Genomic DNA, 22,549 nt, shown 5'->3' on the forward strand with positions numbered 1-22,549 from the left:
CCATTTTCTACTTTCGCAGCTGGATTATCAGACTCTTTTAATGAAGGCTTAATAGGATGACTTTGGTTCTCGTCTTTCTGTGTCGAACCCTCCTGAGGGGGCCATGCTGGCTTAACCAGCTTCAGCTCCTCCTCCACACTGAAGGATTTCTTTGGGGAATCCGTTTGCGGGGGCCACACGACAGCGATCTTACTGGAGGGCTTTCTGTCTTCATCTGCTTTGCTTATGTCATCATCATGTGTGACTGATGCATCTACCTTTGTTGCAGTGGCACTGCTCTGGGCAGCGGGATCCATAACCTTCTTTTCAGGTGCTGGTGATTTTATTTTTGTTTTTTCATCGGAATTCTGCTGGTTCTTGGCATTCCATAGTTCTTTGTGTGGTTTCTGTCCAAATCCCTCGTCGTAATTTCCTTTGGACTTGAACAGCTGTTTGTAGTGTGGCTTGCAGTACATTCGTCCATGGAGAGAGGCATAGTTGCCAAGGCTATCAAAGATAAGAAAAAACAGGGGTTACAATACAAGTACAGTGAATAAAAACAATGAGTGATGTTGCTCTGTGAAATAGCTTCACCTTAGTGTGCCTTTGCAGTGTTCACAGCGGAAGCAACTTTTATGGAAGTTTTGTTTGTCCGCGATCAGCGACTCCATGGGGTACACCCTCTTCCGACACACCGTGCACAGTTCGGACTCTGGAACTCGTATTTTCTGCAGAAAGGACAAAATAATATTTATTATCATTTCCTTTTGATTTAAGAGCTGATAACAAACAAAATATCATCAATTCAGCATATCAATATGGTGCAGATTCAATTAGGTTTTAGAAAATGTACTGTAATGACAATTAACTGCAATACAGTTCATTTTCTAATAATGGTTTGCGTTAGATGGATTGTGAGTGCTACTCATAAGAACTCTGGAATGTGAAAATTCAATTACAGCAGGTTTTTGATTATTTGTTTGTGTTTTAAAGTTGTACTTTGTTTGGAATTCACTTCATTAACATGGAACGGCAGGTGTAACTTTATCATGCACCTTGAAATGAATAGTGTAGAGTATAAAGGAATGAAAAACAGTGTTGCGCTTTTTGCTGGATACAATTCAAACAATCCTCCATTGTCTTCCAATAAACACAGCATCACACACCCAAGCGTGAAAAATATTAGTCCAATATGTTATCATCATTGCCTGTTGACAACAAGCTTCACACATCCGAGGCACAAATAAACAAGAAGAATTGTAGCCTATGAATCTTAAGAGGCGTGAAACTGCCAGTACCTGAGATACTAGCTCTTCAAAGCTTTAGCAGTTACTGAAATAAATGTTTAAAATAAAGGGAAACACATCAAAGAAAATGTTAATGTTTTTTTCTTTCCACACAATGCCATTGATGCCCTTAATTCTCACACTCAAAGCATGTTAAACACACCATCACTCTTGTTTGGTTTAGTGTCCTCATGCTGCACAGCACGGTTTACCCGTCACGACAGTCTTCTGCTGGTGCGTTACGATCTGAGACGTCCTCTGCTCTGTGACGCTGAAACCCAGGTTCTGGAAAACTCCTTGGCTCTCGGCCCACGACTGCTGGAAGTTCCTCAGCAGTTCCTCGGTGGAGGCCTCGGGGGGAACGGCTACCGTTGGAACATTCCCCCGCACCACATCGGCGTAGGACGGAGGGCTGCCGCGGCTCAGGGAGTTCTCGGACTCGGATTGCATGGTTGTCTCGCTCCGCATCCCGCTTGTCATGTTTCCGTAGTCATCGATGTTGGAGAATTGCTCAGTGACCGATGTTGTTTCGGAGTGCCCCATCGGTTCGGAATAGGCCGATTCAGGTTCTCTTCTTTCTATTTGTTCTCTTAGCTCTCTGGCTGCCTGGGAACTATGTTCTCCGGTCTCAAACACGTCCTTTATTGCTTTGACGTGGAATGAAGGAACTTCTTCAGTTTTTGGAGTTTTGGGGTCAGCCTCCACATCCTCCGTGTCGCTCCCCAGCCTCTCTGTGATGACAATGGGGTCTTTTCTGGAGTAAACCTTTGGTTGCGGAGATTCAAATCTGTTGACCAGCTTTGACAGGTCAACTCTTGGGAGGTCCTCTTTCAGAAGGTCTACATTCACCGTGTCTGGGACTTCCTCAGACTCTGGTCCCAGGCGTTCTGGGATGTCGATGGGATCCCTCCGACTGTAAGCCTTGTTGACCTCAGCCCTCTGGGCCTCCTCAAAGAAAGACTTTTTGTCCTTGACAGTCATCATGGAGTCTACCATTTCTGTCACATCTACCAGCCCCTGTTCGAGTGTCTCTATGTGACTGTCACTAAATGGAGAAGATTCCTCTCTTTCAGCTTCAAAAAACTCCGGCACCGGCAGGGGAGGAGGAGGGGTCATGCCCCGAGAGAGTTTAGTGGTAGTATCCTTCAGCCTCATCAACTTCTCTGAACGGCTCAGGGTGGGAGAGGGTGTGGCCCTGCTGAAGTGAGATGTGGGTGTGTATGACTTGCGAGGAGGGGGTGGCGGAGTCCTGGCAGATTTGTAGGGTGGAGGAGAAGGGGTCACTCTGAACGGCGAATCTGTCCTCCTTACTGACTCAATACTAATGAAAGTGGGTGATGGAGTGCGGATACTTGTTAGTGGGGAGGAAACTGTCTGATCGATGTTTGTCGCCTCTCTCAGCTCCTGATGCATTTTGCTCTCATGAGATGCCTTTTTCTCCTCAACCGCCTTCTTTTGTGTCTCTACTTTGGACGAGCCAATGCTAATTTTAGATATCTTTGCAGTTGCTCCACTGGAAACTTTCTTGTCAGGTTTTGGAAGCACCGGAGGTGGTGCTGATGGTGCTTCTTTGTCTTGCTTTTCCACGGCTGTCAAGTTTTCTTCCAAAAATGTGAGTTTTGCTTGAACAATATTTCTAACGTAGACAATCATCTCCTTTAGCTTTTTCTTACTTTGTTGAAGAGCAATTTCACTAAAGTTCTTTTTCTCATCCAAGCCCATCATCCAGTCAGGGACTTCACTTATAATCGTCCTGACAGCACTGGAGTCTATTTTGCTGGGTGTACCCTGAAGCTCTTTTATTTGAGTAAGTAGCTTCTGCATTAATTTACATTTCTCTAAGTCCATGCTTTCTTCTGAATATTGAGCTTCATCTGTATGGGCCGTTTTACCTTTCACCAACACATCCTTAGGCTCACCTTTTGATTTTCCAGCCATTACCTGCATTTTATTTGTTTCTGCTCTCTGCTGCTGTTGTGAAATCTTTATTTGCTGTTTTTGAGTATGAACAGCCTCCTGCGTCTGAAAGCTTTTCTGAACCACACTCTCAGTCACAACTATCTCTTCATGTCTTTGACTGTGCTCTGCCTTCATGCTCTGCTGACTGTGGGAGCCAGATATGTGGCCCTGTCCTTGAGGAGTTGGCACAGACATTATCTTAATCTCTTTGGGCATAGAAACATTAGTCGATGGGGACTGCTTTACTTCATGTTCTCTCTTTGACACCTTTGCCTTTTTCATCTGAACCTCCATCTTAGTTTCTTTCACAGGTGGGGCCACCTGATCTTTCTTCTCTTTTACTTTAATTTCTGCTTTGATCTCATTTCTCGCTGACGTCACCTGGTTGCTTTCCTGAATCAATTTTGTGTCACTTTTCTGTGAAACATCTTTGTCTTGCTGTAAATGCAATTCACTTTTCATTGTTTCTTTTTGTCCCACAATGTCACATTTCTCCTCTTTCTTCTCTGTTGGCATCTTAAAGGTTTTCACCTTGAAGCTTGGAGTTACCTTTGGAATTTTAGTAGGTTGAGAGGGAGTCATTTTTCCTTCTTGTGTCAGAGGCAGATTAATATTCTTTACATCTTCAGCTTTCAATGTGACCGCAGACTGGCTTTGAAGATTTACATTTTCCTGGACAGCGCTCTGTGTGGCAGCGATAGACTTGTTGGTAGATTTCTTAATGAACTGCTGCTGCTCCGTGACTGAAGAAGTGACCACATTAGAACATGACTGGACTTTAATGTTGGAGGCCTCATGATGAGACTGAGCAGCCGAGACAGCAACAGTCTGATTCTTGGCTGAGGATGCTGTTTGACTTTTTTTAATGACATCAGACGAGGCATGTGTTTTTTCTGAGGAGACCAAAGAAGACTGCTCACTGGTGATTTGCTTTTTATCTAAGGAAATATTTGTAGATCCAGGAGCCGATTTCTTATTTACCATAGAGATCAAAGGCTTGCTCAAAGGGATGTGGGAAGGAGTTTTCTTGGCAGACGTCTCTTGCGCTATTTCCTCTTTGGAAATGGCCTTAGCTTCTTCAGCCTTTGCTTTTGTTGCTTCCACGGTCACTTCTTTCTCAGTTTTCTGTGCTGTGGAAACCTCGCCACTAGCAACAGAGGATGCTTGTACTTGTATATTAATAGGGGGAGAGATGGGAGTGGTAGCTCTACTCCTGTCTGTGTCCTCTTTGTCCACTCTTTGTTGGCGGTACCTTTCCTCTGCAAGCATGAGAGGGGTTTTGAATTTGCGGGCATAAGTTTTAGGCTTTGCCGCTGGAGTGGGTTCAGGAGGTGGAGGCAGTTTAATGGGAGGAACAAACGCTTTTTTAGGTGGCTGTGGCATTTCCTTTTGTGTTGGTTTAACAACTGGGATGCTTGCTGGTATTTTTGTTGTTGATGCTGCTGTTGATTCAGACTGAAACTGCTTGCTTGTTTCAGTCTTTTTAGTCACTTCTTTTTTCACTTCCTGGACTTTAATTTCCTCCTTAAGGTCTGTTGATTCCTTTGTTTCTTGGAGAGGAGGTGGTGGAGGTGGAGGAGGGGTCGGCTGCTTTTTCTGCCATTTGGGTTTAACTTGTATGGGCTGCTTGGGTGACTCCTGCGGCTTGGGCACCTTGAATAAGGGCCTGCCGACTGGCTTCCCTGGCTTGACAGTGGGAGGCTGAGGCATAGCGTTAAGCTCTTGCTGTGAGGGAGGCGGAGGAAGGAAATCTTGTCCTGCCACAGAGGGTGGAGGAGGAGGAGGGGGCGGAGGGAAAAATTCTGGCTCAGACTTCACACATTCCACAGGAGGCGGTGGGGGCGGCGGCGGGAGGTCACTGTCTTGTCTCATAATAGGGGGGCGGGATGTGGGGGATGCTGGGCTCTCCACCACCGGTGACGGAGGCGGAGGGAGGGAGAGCTCCGACTCTGAAGGCGGCGGAGGGGAAGAGGGAGGAGGGGGCAAGTGAATCTCCGGCTTCCTCTTTTTGATCATGCCTTTCCCTTTAATGTCAAGGTTACGGTAATCACTCTTCACATTTTTTATGTTTTGCTTTTGTGTGAGAGCTTTATTCTCTGTTGTAGCATTTTGCTTTTGCGAGGCAGACACATGCTCTGACACGGTTACATTTTGCTTCTGTGTGACAGCCTTGTGCTCTGTCACTGTAGTTTGCACCTGTCTGATTGTCTTTGTTTCACGTGTTTGCTTGGTTGAGAAATTTGTCTGTGATGTGTTTTGCACCTCTTTCATCACATTCATATCAACAACTGCTTTTGTCTCCGCCGGCTCATTATTAGTCATTTGTTTATTTTTTATCATAATGGGCTTGGGAGTCGGTGTTTTCTGTAGGGGCAGCATTTTCTGTTTCACACTCTGTTCTTTTATGCCCATGTATTGACAGGCCTCAGAAGTATTGTCTGTTTTAGCTGCAGAAAGAGAGTGGTCCTCTTTGGTTATGACATTAGTTTTCGCTGATTTGCTTTCGGTGTGCTTCTGTATGTGCTTCTCTGACTCACTGCTCTGAGAAAGGTTTTTCACAGCGGGGGCTGGATTGACTGCTACACTCTCACTCTTAGCCACATGTAAGCATTCATGCTCCGCTTGCTTCACAGTTAATGGATTTTTCACAGGCACTTTTGCTTTCTTGGGAGGATACATACGTTTTGGATTTGAATATTGTTTTTTTTGCATTAGACACTTTATAGCCCCTTGAACATCACCTTTTATTACCTCCTCCTTTTCAACCAGCATTGCCTCCTGTCCTTCGTAGAGGGATTTTATGGATGTTTTCACATCTCCTTCAGTGCTTCCCCTGCGCTGCATTCTTGGAGAGGTGGAAGGCTCTAGCAAGAGCTGGATGGTGCCTCTAACATCCCCTTGTTCACTCACTTGATGCTGGTAAATCTTTTTCTCACTTGATGCCTCATGTAAACTCTGCATGGCAGTGTGAATGTCTCCTTTGACAATCTCCTCTTTTTCCACCTCTTTCACAGCTTGCTTTGCCTCCTCCAGGGACTTCAGGGTCCCTTTGATATCACCTGGCACTAAATCTTCGACAGTTGCTTCAGTTTTTGCGATTGCAGATTTCTCCAGTGACTCCAGAGCACCTCTGATGTCTCCCCTGACAATTACTGGCTTTTCCATTTCTTTGGCTTGATGTTGGGCCTCCTCCAGAGACTTCAAAGTAGTGGGTATGTCTCCTTTTACTACCTCTTCTTTCTCTATTACCACCCTCTGATTGATGGCTTGGGTCAGTGAATCCAGGGCTGCAGTGAGGTCACCTTTAACAATGTCTTTTTTCTCTAGGTTTCTGTATGTCGCAGCAGGCTCAGTCATGAACACCTGAACAGTGCTGGGTACATCACCAGGGACTATATCGTCCTCTGCAACTGTGCGACCTATCTGCTGGTGATTCCTTCTCAGTATGAGTTTGGTCTCTTCAATGTCACCACCGATGATGTGCTCTTTCTCAACCATTTCCGGGGCCTCGTTAGGTTCATACTGCAGCTGTTTCAGGTAATCCAAGGCTCCAGACTCAATGCACGTGGAATAAAAACTCACATTACCTCTCTCTGTGTCTCCCACCCTTATCCTCTTAGAGCCTTCTGCACCTGGGTTGGACAGAAGTCGATGAAGGGTTCTGCTGACATTGCCTTGAATGATATCCTCTTTCTCTAAGCTCGCTCTCTCCCCTTTATTTAAGAGGGAATAAATAGTCATTCTCACATCTCCTTTCTCATCCTCTTGAATCAGAATGCCACGCTTAGAGGAGCCCTCGTTCTTGAGCAGATTGTTTATGGCCTCTTGAATGTCACCCCGGATGATTTCCTCCTTCTCAACATTGATTCCCTTTTCCTGGTTGAATAGCTGCTTCACTGTGGTGTTGATGTTACCCCTCTCCTCCTTGTCAATAGTTATGCCCCTCTCTGTGGCCTCCCTGCGATTCAGGAGGTTCATCATAATGTTGTTCAGATCCCCTCTGATAACTTCTTCCTTTTGGATTTCTGGAGCCTCCTGGTTCCACAGTTTATATTTGGCCATCCGAACATCGCCAATCTCATCCGCCTCAATAAGAATCCCTTGTGAGTCAACCATCTTCTGACAATAAAGCTCTTCAAGTGTCTCTTTAATACTTTTACCCATTATTTCTGTCCTTTCCACATTGCTCTCATTAAATTCATGGAAAGGAGTGGTTTCAAATAGCCATGTTGTTGTCTTCACATCTGCCTGGGGGATTTCCTCCTTTGCGACAACAGGCTCTGTGCCGTCAGTCTCTTTGATGCTGTCAAGTGGCTGCTTCTCAAAGAGCCACACGGACTGTTTGACATCCCCTTTCATCACTTCCTCTTTTGTCACTGTTTCCATTGCATCGTATTCAGTGCCTTCACCGTGGATCTTATCAATTGTGCGTGTTTCGAACATCCACGTGGCAGACCTCACATCTCCTTTTTGGATCTCGCTCACGCTAACAGTTCTGACGTACTTCTGCGACATCTCATCAGCCTCAAACCGTTGTTTGTTTGTCTTTACGTCACCGCCTTGGATGTCGGCAACTGTTTTAGACCTCACTTTCATGTCTTCTGCAATTTCATCCAGAGGCTGCGTCTCAAACCTCCACCTGGCAGTGCTAACATCTCCTTTGTTGATGCCTTCTTCAGTCACGGCTTTAATAACATAGACCTCCTCCGAATCTCTGATTGAATCCAGAGGCTTAGTCTCAAATAGCCATCGGGCCCCCACCACATCTCCTCTCATTATTTCTTCCTTGGTAACCGTTGTTACTTCATGGTAGTGGCCCTCTTTGTCACAGATGGCATACAGTGGCTGAGTTTCAAACATCATGGTGTAGTTTTTCACATCTCCCCCCTCTATCTCTCTAATGTGACTAGTGAGTTTTGAAATGTCAGTCTCAGCGGACTCCTCTTGAATTTGATCCAGAGAATAAGTCTCAAAAATGAAGCGGCCTTTATCGACATTGCCGCCCTGCACATCAGTCACAGTGCGAGCTTCCCTATTCTCTTTAGCTTCATCATGGATGGCATCTATTGGCTGATTCTCAAACATCCAGGTACAGTTGACCACGTTTCCCCTCTGGATGTCCTCGGCCTGCTGCGTCTTCAACCTGTACATCATTTCCTCAGAGGTAGAGCTCATAATGTCAGAGGAACGATTCTCAAAGATGTACTTCATCCTGGAGACATCGCCTGATTGGATGTCGATTTCTGTAACCCTCCTGAAGGAACCGGCGTCCTCACCTGTGATGTTCTCAAGATTCTCGGTTTCAAAGAGGAAGCGGGCCAGACGCACATCTTTTCCATGGATATCGTCTTGCTTTACAGTGCAGGTTTTCAGAATGGTCTCAGACTCCGACTCTGTATGGTCACGTATGTTATCAAGTGTCTGGGTCTCAAAGAGCCATGTGCAGGTTTTGACATCTCCTTTTTGGACCTCCTCGACATCAGTCTCAGTCTTCTCTACCTTTTCATACAGGACGTCCATTGGTTGAGTCTCAAATAGCCACCTACAAGTTTTCACGTCTCCTTTCTCAATTTCAATACCTTCTTTAGTTTTATGCTCTTCATCTTCACAACTGCTGAAAGATTTTATGGAATCAAGTGTTTGAGTTTCAAATAACCACTTAGCTGTTTTGACATCCCCTGACTCAATCTCTTGTTTTGATATACCTTTTATGATCTGAAACTTATTGATGCTCTCATCAAACTCATCAATAGGGCGCGTTTCAAACATCCATCTGCAGCTCCGCACGTCTCCCTTCACAATCTCCTCACGCCTCACAGTTTTCACCTCATGGTAATGGCCGGAGCTGTCTTGCATAGCGTACATAGGCGTGGATTCAAAAAGAACTTTGTTGGATTTGACAGATCCACTTGTGACACCCTCAACTTGTATTCTCTGTGTTCCCTCACATTTACCTAAATCCATGCTTTCAAACCTTTCCTTATAGTTTGTTACATCTCCTTTGTCAAGAGCCTCTATGTTCACAGTTCTTGTAATCTCCCTCTTCTCTTCCCTTATATTTTCAAGCGGTTGGCTTTCAAAGACCCACTTTTGATGTCTCACATCACCCTTTTCCTCCTCAGATGCAACCATTTTTTGCAGCTTGCCCACTTCAGGGAGATCCTTCAGATTTTCCATGGGTACTGTTTCAAACAGATGTTTTGCTGATCGAACATCACCTCCTACAATCTCCTCTGAAGGTAAAGGTCTGGCATTGGCATTGTCTTTCAGAGAATCCATTGGCTGAGTCTCAAACACCAGACAATGCTTCCTCACATCAGCTCCAATTATTTCCTCCCTTTGCATCCTGGAACTTTCCCATTCCTCATCCTTAATGGTGTCCAGGGTCTGTGTCTCAAAAAGCCATCTACCTTTGTTCACGCCCCCTTGAATGTTGTCCTCCATGGAAACACCGCAGATCAGCTTCACCATAGCAGGGTCTTTGTTAATCAAATCCAGAGGTTGGGTTTCAAACATCCAGCGCGATGTCTTCACGTCTCCTTTCTCCGTCTCCTCCCTGCGGATGGTGGTGATCTCCAGCATCTCCCCCGAATCTCCCCTGATGACACACATGGGCTGGGTCTCAAACATGCGAGTGGTCGTCTTCACCTCCCCTTTGATCTCTTCGAGCTCGGACTTCAGGTTCAGGAAGTGACTCTCTTCAATGGTTTCTGTTTTACCCAGGGAATCCAGATGCTGGGTCTCAAAGAGATACCGGGCGGTTTTCACGTCTCCTCCGGCGATGTCTTTAGTGACGACAACATCCAGGGTCTGCTCGTCTTCTTGGTAGATCTTATTCAGACAATCGAGCGGCTGCGTCTCAAAAAGCCAGGTAGCAGTGCGGACATCGCCTCTCGCGAGTTCTGTCAGTTTTTCTGACTGCTCAGCGGAATCAGGAGTCTCCGTCCCCAGAGCATCCATGGGCCGAGTCTCAAACATCCACGCTGTGTATCTGACGTCTTTACCGGCAATGATTTCCTGCTGGGCGATGTTCCTCACCTCATTCTCATCTGGAGTCTCATCTTTGATAGTATCCAGCGGTTTGTTTTCAAACATCCAGCGCATGGACTGCACTTCCCCTTTAAGGATCTCATCCCACTCCAGGTCCTCTCTGTCAGGGCTCAAACACTTACTGGGGCTACTGCCGTCGTTTTCAAACACATAGCGCGCCTGCTGGACTTCTCCCACCATTTCCTCGCTGTCCAACTGTGCCTTTTCCGCCTCGGTGAGCTGGCTTAAGAACTCCGCTTCAAGGTTCTTGCGTACCTCTGGGTGGATGTGCTTGTACAGGCGCTTTAGCTCAGCCATGCCTCTGTGCTTAAAGTATTGTTCCTTGTCAACGGTGTACTTCTGCTGGGAGGCTGGGTCATAAGGCTGGGGAGAGACCCAGTACTCAGGGACTTCATGCGTCACCTGCAGCAGGTCGGTGGGCGGTGGAGGGAAATGATCTGTCGTCTCGTAAGCCACCGAGGAGGCAGATGCTGATGAAGAGGCGGTGGCGGTCTTTACAGTGGAGGAGGTGTCATAGCTAGTCATTGCTGAACCTTTGGAGGACTGAGTAACTGGTGCCCATTGAAACTGGTTGAAATCCACATCAACCTATAGTTCATAAGCAGTGTTAGTTAAGGAGAGAAGGACAGTGAAAGTTGTGTTGCAGTTAGAAAATGAAGATTTTTTTTTTTAAATTTTTTATCAAAAGCATAGAAAGACATGCTCAGAAGTAAAGAGTGATTGCGAGGAAATGAAGAGAAGCAATGTAAAATTAAAACAATCCACCCTAGACCAGAATTCATGTTATTTCTATGAGTCTCTCCCAAAGGTAGAAACAACAGAACCAAGAAATGAACCTTGTTTCAGTGTAAAAGCACAAAGTAGCAACTGAGGTTATAGTTGTGACTACATCAAAGATTAGTCCTGGCTTTCTGGGTTCAAGCTTTGGCGGAGGGTTAATTATTCGTGTTCCTAATTATGGACTTGATTGAAATATTTATTGAAGATCACAGGAATAACACACAGTAATGTGAATTCTGTTTTAGGCTGGATTTTCCTTTTAACATTTGTGAAAAAAAATCCTCTGACATTCCCTTTATAATGACATGAGGTCTTTCATCCAGTCCAATTTATTCACCACCACTCATGGCATACACAATTTCCCATTGATGATCATGATGTGGCCTCATCGCCATGCTGATACTTCATAAAAAACCCCATAATATTTTGTTTTTGGATAAACAGACAACATCATTACCTTAATTTGCTTCGTTGGTGCAGCTTCCTCAATTGTTTTTTCATACTGCTCCTTCAAAGCCTGAGTGGAAACCTTTGGTAGGTCTTCTCCTCCGACGAGCATAACTGAATTAGACACAAGAAGAAGGCTGCCTCATTAAGTCATTCCCAGTGAGGGAGCTCAGGGGGATTGGAAAGAGAAATAAATCATTTCATTAAAAACCTGAGTAGTTTTCATTTTCTGAAACCATGCAGCGGTGATTGCCCAATTTCCACTTTCCAATATTTTACCTTCCTGCCTTTGCTCTGATTAGATTTGCTGCTATGCACTGAATAGAAAATCATCTGCACTCCAACTCATTTTCACAGCTCATTCCTTATTCAGCCACAGAGGGAACAATCATTAATATACAGGACACAAGCAGTGCTGTGATAAAAAGTGCAAATTACAATATAAAAGGCATGAGCAGAATAATGTCATTCTCAACCTGTTTCATTGTAATGGTTTCCATAACTGGCGGCCACATTGTTATGCTGGACTCTTTGATCGTGGATCACCTGTGAAAAGATGGCAGCAAACCGTTAGAATAAAGGCAACAGCGCTGCTGCCTCCAATTAATTTAATCATTGAGAAGTAAAGGGGTTAGAGTGAGGTTAATGTCCTGTACCCTCCCCCACCTTGTCATGTAAACTACAGTATAAGGCAGATTTCACAGACTTGATTTGACTCTTTTTAAGGTTATAGATGCAATAAAAAGAATATACACTGGACACACTTGATTGAATGTTTTTCATTATCTAGCCATTTTGATCTAAAGGCTTATGCTTAAATGCTTGAAATTTGTATCTTAGACAAATAGTGAAGTTGATGTCTATGTATGAATTTCTTTCCAAAGCCTTTGCCTTTCCATCAAGGCAAAGGGCGGCTACTTTAAAGAATCTAAAACAGAAGATAGTTTTGATTTGTTTAACATTTTTTTGGTCACTGCATGATTCCATTTGTGTTATTTCACAGTTTTGATGTCTTTACTATTATTCTAAAATGTGAAAAATAGTAAAAATAAAGAAAAATGTGTGTGTCCAAAATTTGGACTGGTAGTGTACATAGTGTATAAAAGGCACCACAAATTGCTGCAAAAGCCAAAGAATCCAGACTCTGTCACAGTTTATTTTTAGCAGCCTTTCAGCAGTAAGACTCTACAGTTGGTGATAAATGGTGGGTGTAATATATTGGTACCTCTTGTTGATCGTGAAAAAGGGTGGTGGTGGGGACGACCTCTCTGGTGCTGCTCCTCACTGTCACCTCTGAGGAGCTGGACACCTCCTGTCACACACAGAAAACAACAATGTAGACACTCTGAATCCCTCCTCACCCGAACCATGTACAGGCACACATTCACCCAGGCATTCACTCACACACAGCCACACACACACATGATTTTATCACCTTATGACTACAAGCTGTATGTAGCAGCAGGAGCGTGAGTAATTTTTATACTCTGAGGAAGCTTAATAAAATCTTTCTGTGACAAATAACAAATGTTTTTCCATTACAGAGCTTCTCCAGAGAGAACAACTAAGTTTAAATTCCGCTAAAGGAGGAGCGCAGTGGTGGCAAGAAACGGCAATAGATTACAAAAACTGTAAAAAACGGCATCAGCCATTTCCTCCAGTGAGATTCATGCAATTTGAACGAGATGAAAGAGAAATATGGAATTTCTGGTTGTATCCTCTGCTGCTGACATTAAAGATACATGGTGGGAGAGCTCTGTACTTCTGAAACCACTTACAGCAGAGTAATATCTTTCCCAATGTACAACCGGCTTTAAAACAGCGCTCACATATTACACCTGTGAAGAAGAGATGAGTAGAAAGTGGTTTGCTGCTGTAGCATGGAAGCAATAACTCGATCAAACAGACTCAGGCATCTCCCCTCCCAAACACCCTATGTAAAATTTAGTATTCAGCAAGGTCCTCGTGCGCTCAATGAATCCATTCTGCTTCCCGCTTGAATGAGCAGATGGGAAGAATGCATGGAGGGGCAGAATTGACCTTACTTCACTGAGATCCGGTGAGAGCCCACAGCCCCATCGCAGGCTGCTAACTCATTCTGGCATTTTCCTCACGCACTGCATGACAGTGCCAGATAGATGAGCAAAGTTCAAGGTGCCCTCTTTGGTCTGACCTCCTGCAAGAATGCTGCCTAGCCACACCAGCCAGAGTTTTTTTTCAATAAAGAGCTACAGGAGCATGTAAATCATTCAGTGGCTGTCATACTGTATTTTTCCCAATTTACATACAGCTCAGGAACAGAGAGGGCAATACCATTCTTTTTTTCCCGTTCCTATGGGAAGAAGAAAAAGTGGCCTTTTGCCTAGTTTCTCCCTGTCGTCTTTCCCATCTTTCCCAATTCATCGTCTACGGAGAAGCTTCATACTTTAAGACCCCATGAAACGGCATCTTTACTTTCTTGATTTGAAACAGGATGTTGGGGCGGGACATAATGTAGTGCGGGATACAAGTTGGATATGGGTCAAGGAGAGAAAGGCAATTTTATTTGATGGGAGGGGTGTGGAGGGGCGAGACTGTTAAAAAATCTGATGGTTTTATTGGTTAGAAATTTATGTTTACGCTTCCTGGTGCAGCATGAGGTCACCATGAAAAATACTCTGTTAAACCAGGAGGTAAAAGTAATGGGAGTTCATTTCATGGGGACTTTAATGCCTGATGAGCCTTGAGCCTTTCTGTGCTTCTGGCTTCATGAGAAAGTTGTTCATGTTCACAAATAGAAGGTAAGACTAACAAACGGGAATTCGTATACTGGGAATATCGGGAATTCAGGAAAAAGGAACATGTATGGCTGAAATACACATATATATAAACTACAAGGAGATTACATTACCTGGACTGATCTCTGCTGGAACTGCACCTGGGTGACAGAAGCCTGGGAGGAGGAGGAGGCAAACTCCTGGTTCTCAAACTGTCTCTTTACACTGGCCAGGCCACCTGGCAGCGAACAGGCCTCCGACTCATCCATTATCTATCAGCAAGAGCAAGAACAAAAATCACACCCGGAAACCCATGCATTATACATAGTTTGAATACACCGTACAGTTTGTGTGGGATGTAGGAGATTGGATTTGACCCAACATGAACCGATCTCTGTTCCCATCATTGTTCTTTCAGCATATTTCAAATCATCCGCTAATGCGTTTCGCAGCATCAGCAGTGCTGGGTTTTCTTCAACACACAGCATGATTGCTGTGATATTAAAAACTCATCTGCTTGCTTTGATTAACATCAGAGGTGAAGGGTTTCCTCTGGGATCCTCTAGAGGGGGTAAAGAGCATTAGGCAAGATCATTTAGGTCCCACCTCAAATGAGTCCAGGTTAGTGACACATTCAGTGCTTGCAATGTGTGCCGTTCTTTGGACAAGTCACTTCTTTGTGATCAACAAAACAAATAGAAATAACTGAATGGCAGCAGCCACCACCAGTGTATGTTTTTGGTAGAAATTTCTGAAACAGCAAAGATGGCAAGTTTAATGTCATTACTTTTTTCATATCTATCCCACAATGGAAAGTCAAACATCAATATTTAGTTCTTGCAGATTATTCAATTTAAAGAAACACACAGTTTTTTCACACGTTTTTATGCTAATAATTATTGAGCTATGAAAGGAGTCCAAAAATTGGAAAATACAAAAGCGTAGTTGCTTTGCAAAAGGCAAATGGACAAAGTCTAAATCTAATCAGTATGGAAACTGCAGTCCTGACCCTACGGGATGTGGACAAAAACACACAGACTATTTGATACAATAAGCTCCTTTCGGGATTGTCAATTATTTCCCTAATAAAACATTTATACGTGCGTTTCTGCATATAGCTTCTGGGAAAGAATACAATATAAATGAGCGTTGCCCTGCTTGTTGCTAGTGTGTGTGTGTGTGTTTTTCTTACACAATTAATTCAAGTTAATTCACAGGAGTTTATGTGGGTGACATGTCACACCACAGGTCACTCTGTTATCAATAATTTATTATTTAAAGGTACAATAGACTCATTGATATGACATGGGTATTGGATTAAATCAACATCTATCATCAGATAATGTTATCTATCATTTAGCACGACTGTCATACAAACACATTACATGTTCAGCTAAGCACACACCCACAGGAGCAGTGTGGGGGCATCATGAACATTTATTGTATTGTTGTATATATATATATATATATTATTTCTGTTGTGTGCCTTTAGTTTTCACCCTTTCTAAACTTTTTGTTTCTTCCCTTCTCATCAGTGTGTGAGTTCTTAGATTCTTTTAGGATTTTTGAACCCATACACCAGACAAACCCCAGACAAACCCTTGCTCTTCTACTAACACTTTAAATCATGTAAACAATAAAAAATAATCTTCTCCTTGCAGTTATGGACAGAGGAAGTAGCGCTGTGTGACAGACTGTTATGACAGGAGCCGTTATCTTTACACACCTGGTCAGTTGTGTGGACACGCTGACAACAGCTGTAAAAGGTAAAGAGGGGAAACAAAATTCCCATGCAGATTCCGTCTGGCACCTTGTTGCCATCCCCTCCCCCCCACCACCACCACTACCACCACCCAACACACACACACACACACAGTCAGCTGTCAGTGGCCGCCACATGAGGCACGACACCGAGGATCAGCTGAGGTCGAGGAGGTGGCGGCGCTGTCGAGTGAGCCGCACTCTCAATTACGGAGGAAACCTGAAGCGTAGTGTAAGGAGGTAATTTATAAAGCGGATAGCGGCTCTGACTGGAGGAGTCCCCTCCGACGCTGCTGTAAAACACCTTGGAAACACACACACCGCGACCGCTTAACTGCTCATATAAATATTCATGCGCTGACCGAAAATCCGCACTCATGCCACTTAGCAAACCACTTTGTTTAGCTACTGTTCAGCAAACATATTCCTTGGTGGACGATTTAGCTGTAGGTATTATTTAATTATCGTCGATTAAAAATAAAAGATTTATTGAACTTTTGCGCTTGTTGTTTTATTAAGACAATGGTGTTTTGTAGAAGCAATAGGACACTTGATGCATTGCTTTACAGTGATTTTACAACTGCAAAAAGCACTTTGCATTATGCTAACAACACCGCTCATCTGCTCTAATATCCTCAAGCGTCTTATTACTACAATAAACGCAAACCTCTGACCAGGTAACAGTTAATGAAAATATTAATGCACTAATTGACAATCACCACCACCTGGAGCTAGAGCTATATTGCTTGGTGGAAGAATAGCATCATTACTATTATTGAATTAATCTTGAATATTTGAGTTTATTTCCATTCGGTTTTTAATTCTATATATGCTTCATTATCTTTGAGTTTGCTTCCGTCACTTGATAGAATGGCCTCTAGCTGTTTTAAAGTCAGTGTAACGCGCAGCCTCTTGTGGCTCGTTGCATGAGTTTGAAGCTGTGTTGCCTCATCCATGTCGGAAGACTCCGGGAGGTGGCAGGTCGCCCACTGTGAACCTGCTGCAGTGTTGTCTGATGACTGACATGGGTGGCGAGGAGGCCACAGAGATGCTGGCAGACTGCTGATCACGTATCACCTCACGGTACAATAGATTCAAGGATTGGACACGAGGCTGGGGTTAAAAAACATATCTGCTGGTAACATTCGGCATTTAAAAGTAGATCTTAGGGAGTGAGATGACCGAGCCTAAAGCCTAAAGCTATGATAATCAAGGCATCATCAATGTTAAGTGTTTAGATGTCAGGCACAACATTAAGAGGCATAGCTGTGTGCCATTTTGCATCCCTCTATCACACAAAACAGATAAGAGTAACATTTGTGTGCTTGTAACAGATAGTTCTATTAAGATGTAATCTAGTGGCCATAATTTACAGGCAAAGAACAAGAATGTTCCAGTTCACAGAGCTTTATTTTACAAATTGAGCCGACTTACTGTAATGGCCTTGGCTGAATACATGCTCACACGTAGAATTATTGGTGCATAAGTGCATGAAGGCTTTTCAAAGCTGCTGTAGCTTTTTTTTGTCCTTGGTAATGACTAATGACTAAGGGGTATTCTTAAATGTTTTTTAATGAAAAGATAAATAATGTTTGAGGACATGGCTTTGTGCGGGCTGCGCGGGTTCATCTGTGTTTGCTGCAAAACATTTTGTCCAGAGGTCCGGTTAAAAATCACACTGATGTGATGGTGTTGTGTGCCACGACTTTCTAACCGTGTGTGTGTGTGTGTGTGTGTGTGTGTGTGTGTGTGTGTGTGTGTGTGTGGCTATCCACGCCCGTGTGTTGCTATGTGCCCGAGTCCATTTATGTGTTTGTCTGCTGTCTCTGCGGCTGCCTGCATATCCTCAGTGGCGGCTCTGGTTACATCCTTGTGGAAATATCGTCTTACCGCGGCAGAGGAGGAACTGCTGGTTTCCTTCTTGGACACGGCAGCCTGATACATGGCCCGCCGCTCTTTCACCGACACCGACTCGAGCTCCTGGTCCTCGGCGCTGGGGGCTCCGTTCCCCTGGCTCACCCCTTCCTCAGGACGTCCTGACCTGGATCCACTTGGGCTGCCTGCAGCTACACACACACACACACAAGGAATTTAACTTCTACAATGCAAAACTGACCAACTTACCAACTTATCAAGCTCATTTTAGGATTTTTTTGTGAAATCATATTACTACACTGGCAGATAATTTTCATAAGTTTCAAAGTGATTTTTTGTAGCTTGTTTTAGGACATTTACTAGGTAAAAGTGAAATTATCTTGTAGAAAGTTTCTTGTTTCAGGATTTTCTTGATTGTTTTATGATGATTTCTTGAAAGAAGTCATATTGGCATGTGTCAAGAGAAATTTATTAAAACAGTAAGATTATCTGCCAGTGCAGTGAGATAATTTGACTGCAAATAATCATTAAAAAAAGCTTGCTAGGTCTGGAAACAAGATAAAATCACGTGACAGCTTTCCATTTTTTGCATTGTAAGACATGAATGCCCTCTACTTTCTTCTTCCTGGAAGCCTACACACGTGGAACAGTAATTTGCATGTAATTGTTAGATGATAAATGTGTGTTAGATACAGTATGATTAATGTTAAAAGTTGCACATGTGCTCCTCAAGAGGCCTGCTGATATTTGCCACCTTCTCATTATTCTTTTGGCGGGTCAATGAAGACTAAGACACAGCTTGCCATTTAGTAATTGGACTTATGGGACATTTTTATAAACGCAATGAGGTATGAGATTTTCCTGTCATTATTACTTCAACAGGTTGGGGCGTCCATTTCAACCACAGTCAATGCAATAGATTTCCATTTAGCTGCTTCAGAGGGAACATTACCCTCGCTACAATATTACGCAATCATGGTTGCTTTAATTATACGGGTGACAGATTTACACCATGTAACTGAAGATAGGAAATAAGCCGATGTAATAGAAGTGGAGTCTTGATGTCTGAAGTTTTATGGCAAACTTTTTTCTTTTATCAATACTGCATTCCTTCTTCTGACCATAAATGCCATGAAAAGACCGAAAGTCCCATCCAGAGCTCAATACGCACCTCTGTAAAGTTCTAGATAGATAGATATTTAAACCAAGATGTGGCCAGAGGCGGACGGAGGCCATCCTTAACGAATGTTGACATGAAGCCGAAGTGGAACGCTCATCAATCAGCGAGCAGTGCTTTATGATTCTTCATATTGCTCGGCACATCCCCGCGGATAGCCAATTACAGCCGACCATTGATTTTACATTTGACTTTTCTGTGCTACAAAGCATCATTAAGCAACTGAGAAGGCTGCGTTACGGCTCGGCGTACACCCACACTGGACCTTTCAGCCCGTAGCATGTTCTCTCTCTCTGGGTAACAGCGCCGCTGGATGAAAGGAGCCCCTAAATAGAAATTATTTTCTCTCATTAGATACTCACCTCTTAACCTTTTGACATTTTCAAATCCACCTCCTAGTTGTGTTTTTGCACCGGGTGCTTACACATTTCTTCGTGCAGCAGCATAACTTTGAGTTCATTATCGGTGCTGCTTCAGAATTGATTGATGATTACTTGAAAACGAATTTCCTCGGCTGCCTCTGAACTGCGTATGGGTCTAATGAAGGTCCCTTTGCTGCCATAGTACTACAGAGGTTAGTAATAGCTTCGGTGCTTGGTATAGTACATGCCGTTCATGCCCCGCTGTGCAGAGCAAGCTATCTTAACGCCTTCCTCAGCCCGTTTATAGAACGCCTATGAATACAGCGGCTTGATTTAGCCCATTCCTGGAATCCATAGATTGATCATCATAACGAACCAGCCAAAGACCCGCCGGTTTGATCTCGCTCTAAGCAGCATCCGCTAGGTAAAACCGCATGATTTCTCACATGAGTCAGGAATCCGAGGTAATTCAGACGCCATGTGACAAAACCATGACCTCCCTCCCCCCCTCCCCCCAGCATCCCACCAATTTTAGCTTTCTGCTACGTCCGGCATGTTAGTGTAACCAATAACCCGGCAGAGAGAAGAAATAGACAAGGGTGAGGGGGATGACCGAGACGGCAACGTCTGAAAATAAACGGGGGGTTTTTTACCCGCTACATCCTATAAATATGGGTCAGACACTCAACACCTGAGGCCGCGCCGTAACCCGACGCCCGTTTGAGGACCGAAACACAAGGATAATGCCCTCATTTGTCACCGGGGATAAGAGTTCGCGTCACGGTCTGGGGTTAGACAGACGAAGGGTTCTGATGCCAGAGAGCGGTGACAACAGCGGCTTGGATATCTCCGGCCTCCGGGAAGGCATGCCGTCTGCAAAGCTCCCATAGCATGGAGGTGAGGTAACACACAGGCTCCGGAGGGGGTGGGGGGGGGGGGGGGGGGACCGTCTCCTGAAAAAAACAGAAACCCTTTCCTTTTTATAAACTGGCTGTCTGCAGAGTCATGTTCCCTGTTAATAGGGAGAGATATGGAGTGGATGTGTGTGTGTGTGTGAGAGAGAGAGGGACAAAAATAAAGAGATGGAGAGAAAACAAGGTCAGACTCGAGATTCAAGGACTTCTAATGAGATCACGCATTTTGGAGATTTGAAAGTCCTTCCCTCCGTCTCCCTCACGCTGGCACCGACTAACACTTAATTAGCGCTGGCACCAGCGGATGTTTAATTAGCATTATTAATGGATCTCGACCACGATGCCTTATTGCCTAAGATGCCCCTCTCTAATGAGGGCCTAGTCTCTGTTTACACTGTGATATCAGGGGGGAAAGAAAGTGTGACGGCCTTCTCCGTGGACCAGCGCTTAGCCCGTATCATTTCCTTTGCCGTTTGATGGAGAACACCTTGGACTGCTCACAATCATGTTTACCACCACTCCAGGGTGAAGATTGGTGACTATTAGTATTATTCTTGTTTCTTTTCCAGAGGGGTATTAACTCCTAATCTCTTCACAGCAGCGGTGGTTTCAGCTGGCACTAGTGATAGGAAGGGGGGGGGGGGGGGGGAGTCGGCGGGGGAGAGCCACGCTGCCGGTATGCGCGACTCAGCAGCTATATTGAGCCGAGCCGAGGGCCGCTGACCTCCCTGTCACTACCGCCTCGCCGCTGCCTGCGCTTAAGTGATCAGTGGTGAAGCTGCCGTGCCGCCGGCCGGCCGGAGGTGGCGAGTGGCGCAGGGAGAGAGAGCGAGAGAGAGAGGGAAAGAGACAATATGTGAGTGGATGTTAGAAAGAGAGAGAGAGAGAAAGAGACAGAAAGAGAGTGTTTCAGCGTCAGGGCTTTGTAGCTCCGAGCAAAATCGGCTCATAGATCTGTGTCAAGCAGAGGCCGTCCCCTAATCACAGAGGTGTCTCCCCTCTCCCTGCCCTCCCTCCACAACAGAAACCAAAATCAACCCAATTTCCCGTTCAGTACTTTCTGACCCGAGCTTTTGGCTGGCGAAGTCTGACAGGAGAGCCAAAAAAGAGTAACACTAATTGAAATGTCAGCCGTGGATTGCGATTTGTTCCTTACCGACTAAGGCAAAACAGGCACAATAATTGAGCTGTCAAATCTATCAAAAGAAGTTCTTTACACGGAAACTGGATTGCCCTCAAGTGCTTCCTTATGCTAGGCTAAGCACTTTGTCTTCAATTTGCTATGCTTTCAGAATATTCCGGATCAGATAGCTGCCGGTTATGTCTGGTCGGAGGAAGCAGGAAGAACACATGCATGTTTTATGACAATCCACAAATCCTAATGGAATCACAGGAAACATACCGCAATACCATATCTCATTCTTTAAGAAGCCACAGCACCCAACATTGCAACACAATTTAAATAACCCCGCTTCATCTTATTTCTGATTTTACGCCACAGATATCTGAAGTCTGCTGAGCCTGGGTGCATCACACCAATTCACTATCAACCAAAAATGCCGTCTACCATTTTCAATCTGTCTCCCTCCACTTGTTGCTTGTGTAGATAATCGCTCGCAGAAAGCTGTATTGACGAGTGAGGCTTACGTCAGTAGTTACACAACAAGAGTCAACCTTGAAATGCTGATAATCCACATGCGTTGCTCACCTTTTTTTTTTTTTTTTTTTTAACTTTGTAGGTCGCTCTTTACTTCACAATAGAATCCAACAGAATAGAAAGGGCCTTGGGTCTCCAGTAAAGGAAAGCGGGGGCCTTGGTCACCCAGCCTTAACCCAGCACAGCAAGCCAGTCCTGGGCAGAGAGACAGTGAGGCTTGGAGACCAGCTCCAGCAGTGCGCTCCACAGCTCAGTGGGGCCCAGGCATCCAGTGACAGCTGATTTTATTTTAGAAGAAAAAAATAGGATGGAGTTGGGGGGTGGGGGGGGTGGGGTGGATGTGGCTTTTTTTAGACGAGGTACCCGACATGCCCTTAACGTTAAGTCACAGTGATCTTATGGACACACGTCCCATATATCTCCCATGTACTTGGAAAACATACATGTGGTACATCCTTCATTTACAGGGAGAAGGGCAAGGAGACATTGGGATATGAGATACCTGGATGTTTAACATGGTAAACATCATGGCATTTAATAGCACAA

The 22,549-nt window shown here is 44.5% G+C and overlaps 1 protein-coding gene across 1 annotated transcript in view; it reads right to left on the reverse strand.

Moving 5' to 3' along the window:
- Nucleotides 1-348: 348 nt before the first annotated feature.
- The window catches only part of xirp2a (xin actin binding repeat containing 2a), a 44,080-nt gene continuing 21,879 nt past the window's right edge, over nucleotides 349-22,549 (reverse strand). Inside the window, exons 3-11 of the mRNA XM_071540004.1 lie at nucleotides 17,909-18,084; nucleotides 14,392-14,529; nucleotides 12,727-12,813; nucleotides 11,978-12,047; nucleotides 11,512-11,615; nucleotides 4,128-10,862; nucleotides 1,478-4,052; nucleotides 574-707; nucleotides 349-486 (exon numbers count right to left, since the gene is read on the reverse strand). Of these exons, the coding sequence (XP_071396105.1) occupies nucleotides 613-707; nucleotides 1,478-4,052; nucleotides 4,128-10,862; nucleotides 11,512-11,615; nucleotides 11,978-12,047; nucleotides 12,727-12,813; nucleotides 14,392-14,529; nucleotides 17,909-18,084 (9,980 nt within the window). The 3' untranslated portion in view covers nucleotides 349-486; nucleotides 574-612. The remainder of the gene's footprint in view (nucleotides 487-573; nucleotides 708-1,477; nucleotides 4,053-4,127; nucleotides 10,863-11,511; nucleotides 11,616-11,977; nucleotides 12,048-12,726; nucleotides 12,814-14,391; nucleotides 14,530-17,908; nucleotides 18,085-22,549) is intronic.

The sequence above is a fragment of the Centroberyx affinis genome, unplaced genomic scaffold (genome assembly GCF_046629955.1).
Source record: "Centroberyx affinis isolate AG114_WGS23_722 - 3 ecotype Tasmania unplaced genomic scaffold, CSIRO-AGI_Caff_v1 ptg003550l_1, whole genome shotgun sequence".
Classification (NCBI taxonomy): Eukaryota; Metazoa; Chordata; class Actinopteri; order Beryciformes; family Berycidae; genus Centroberyx; species Centroberyx affinis.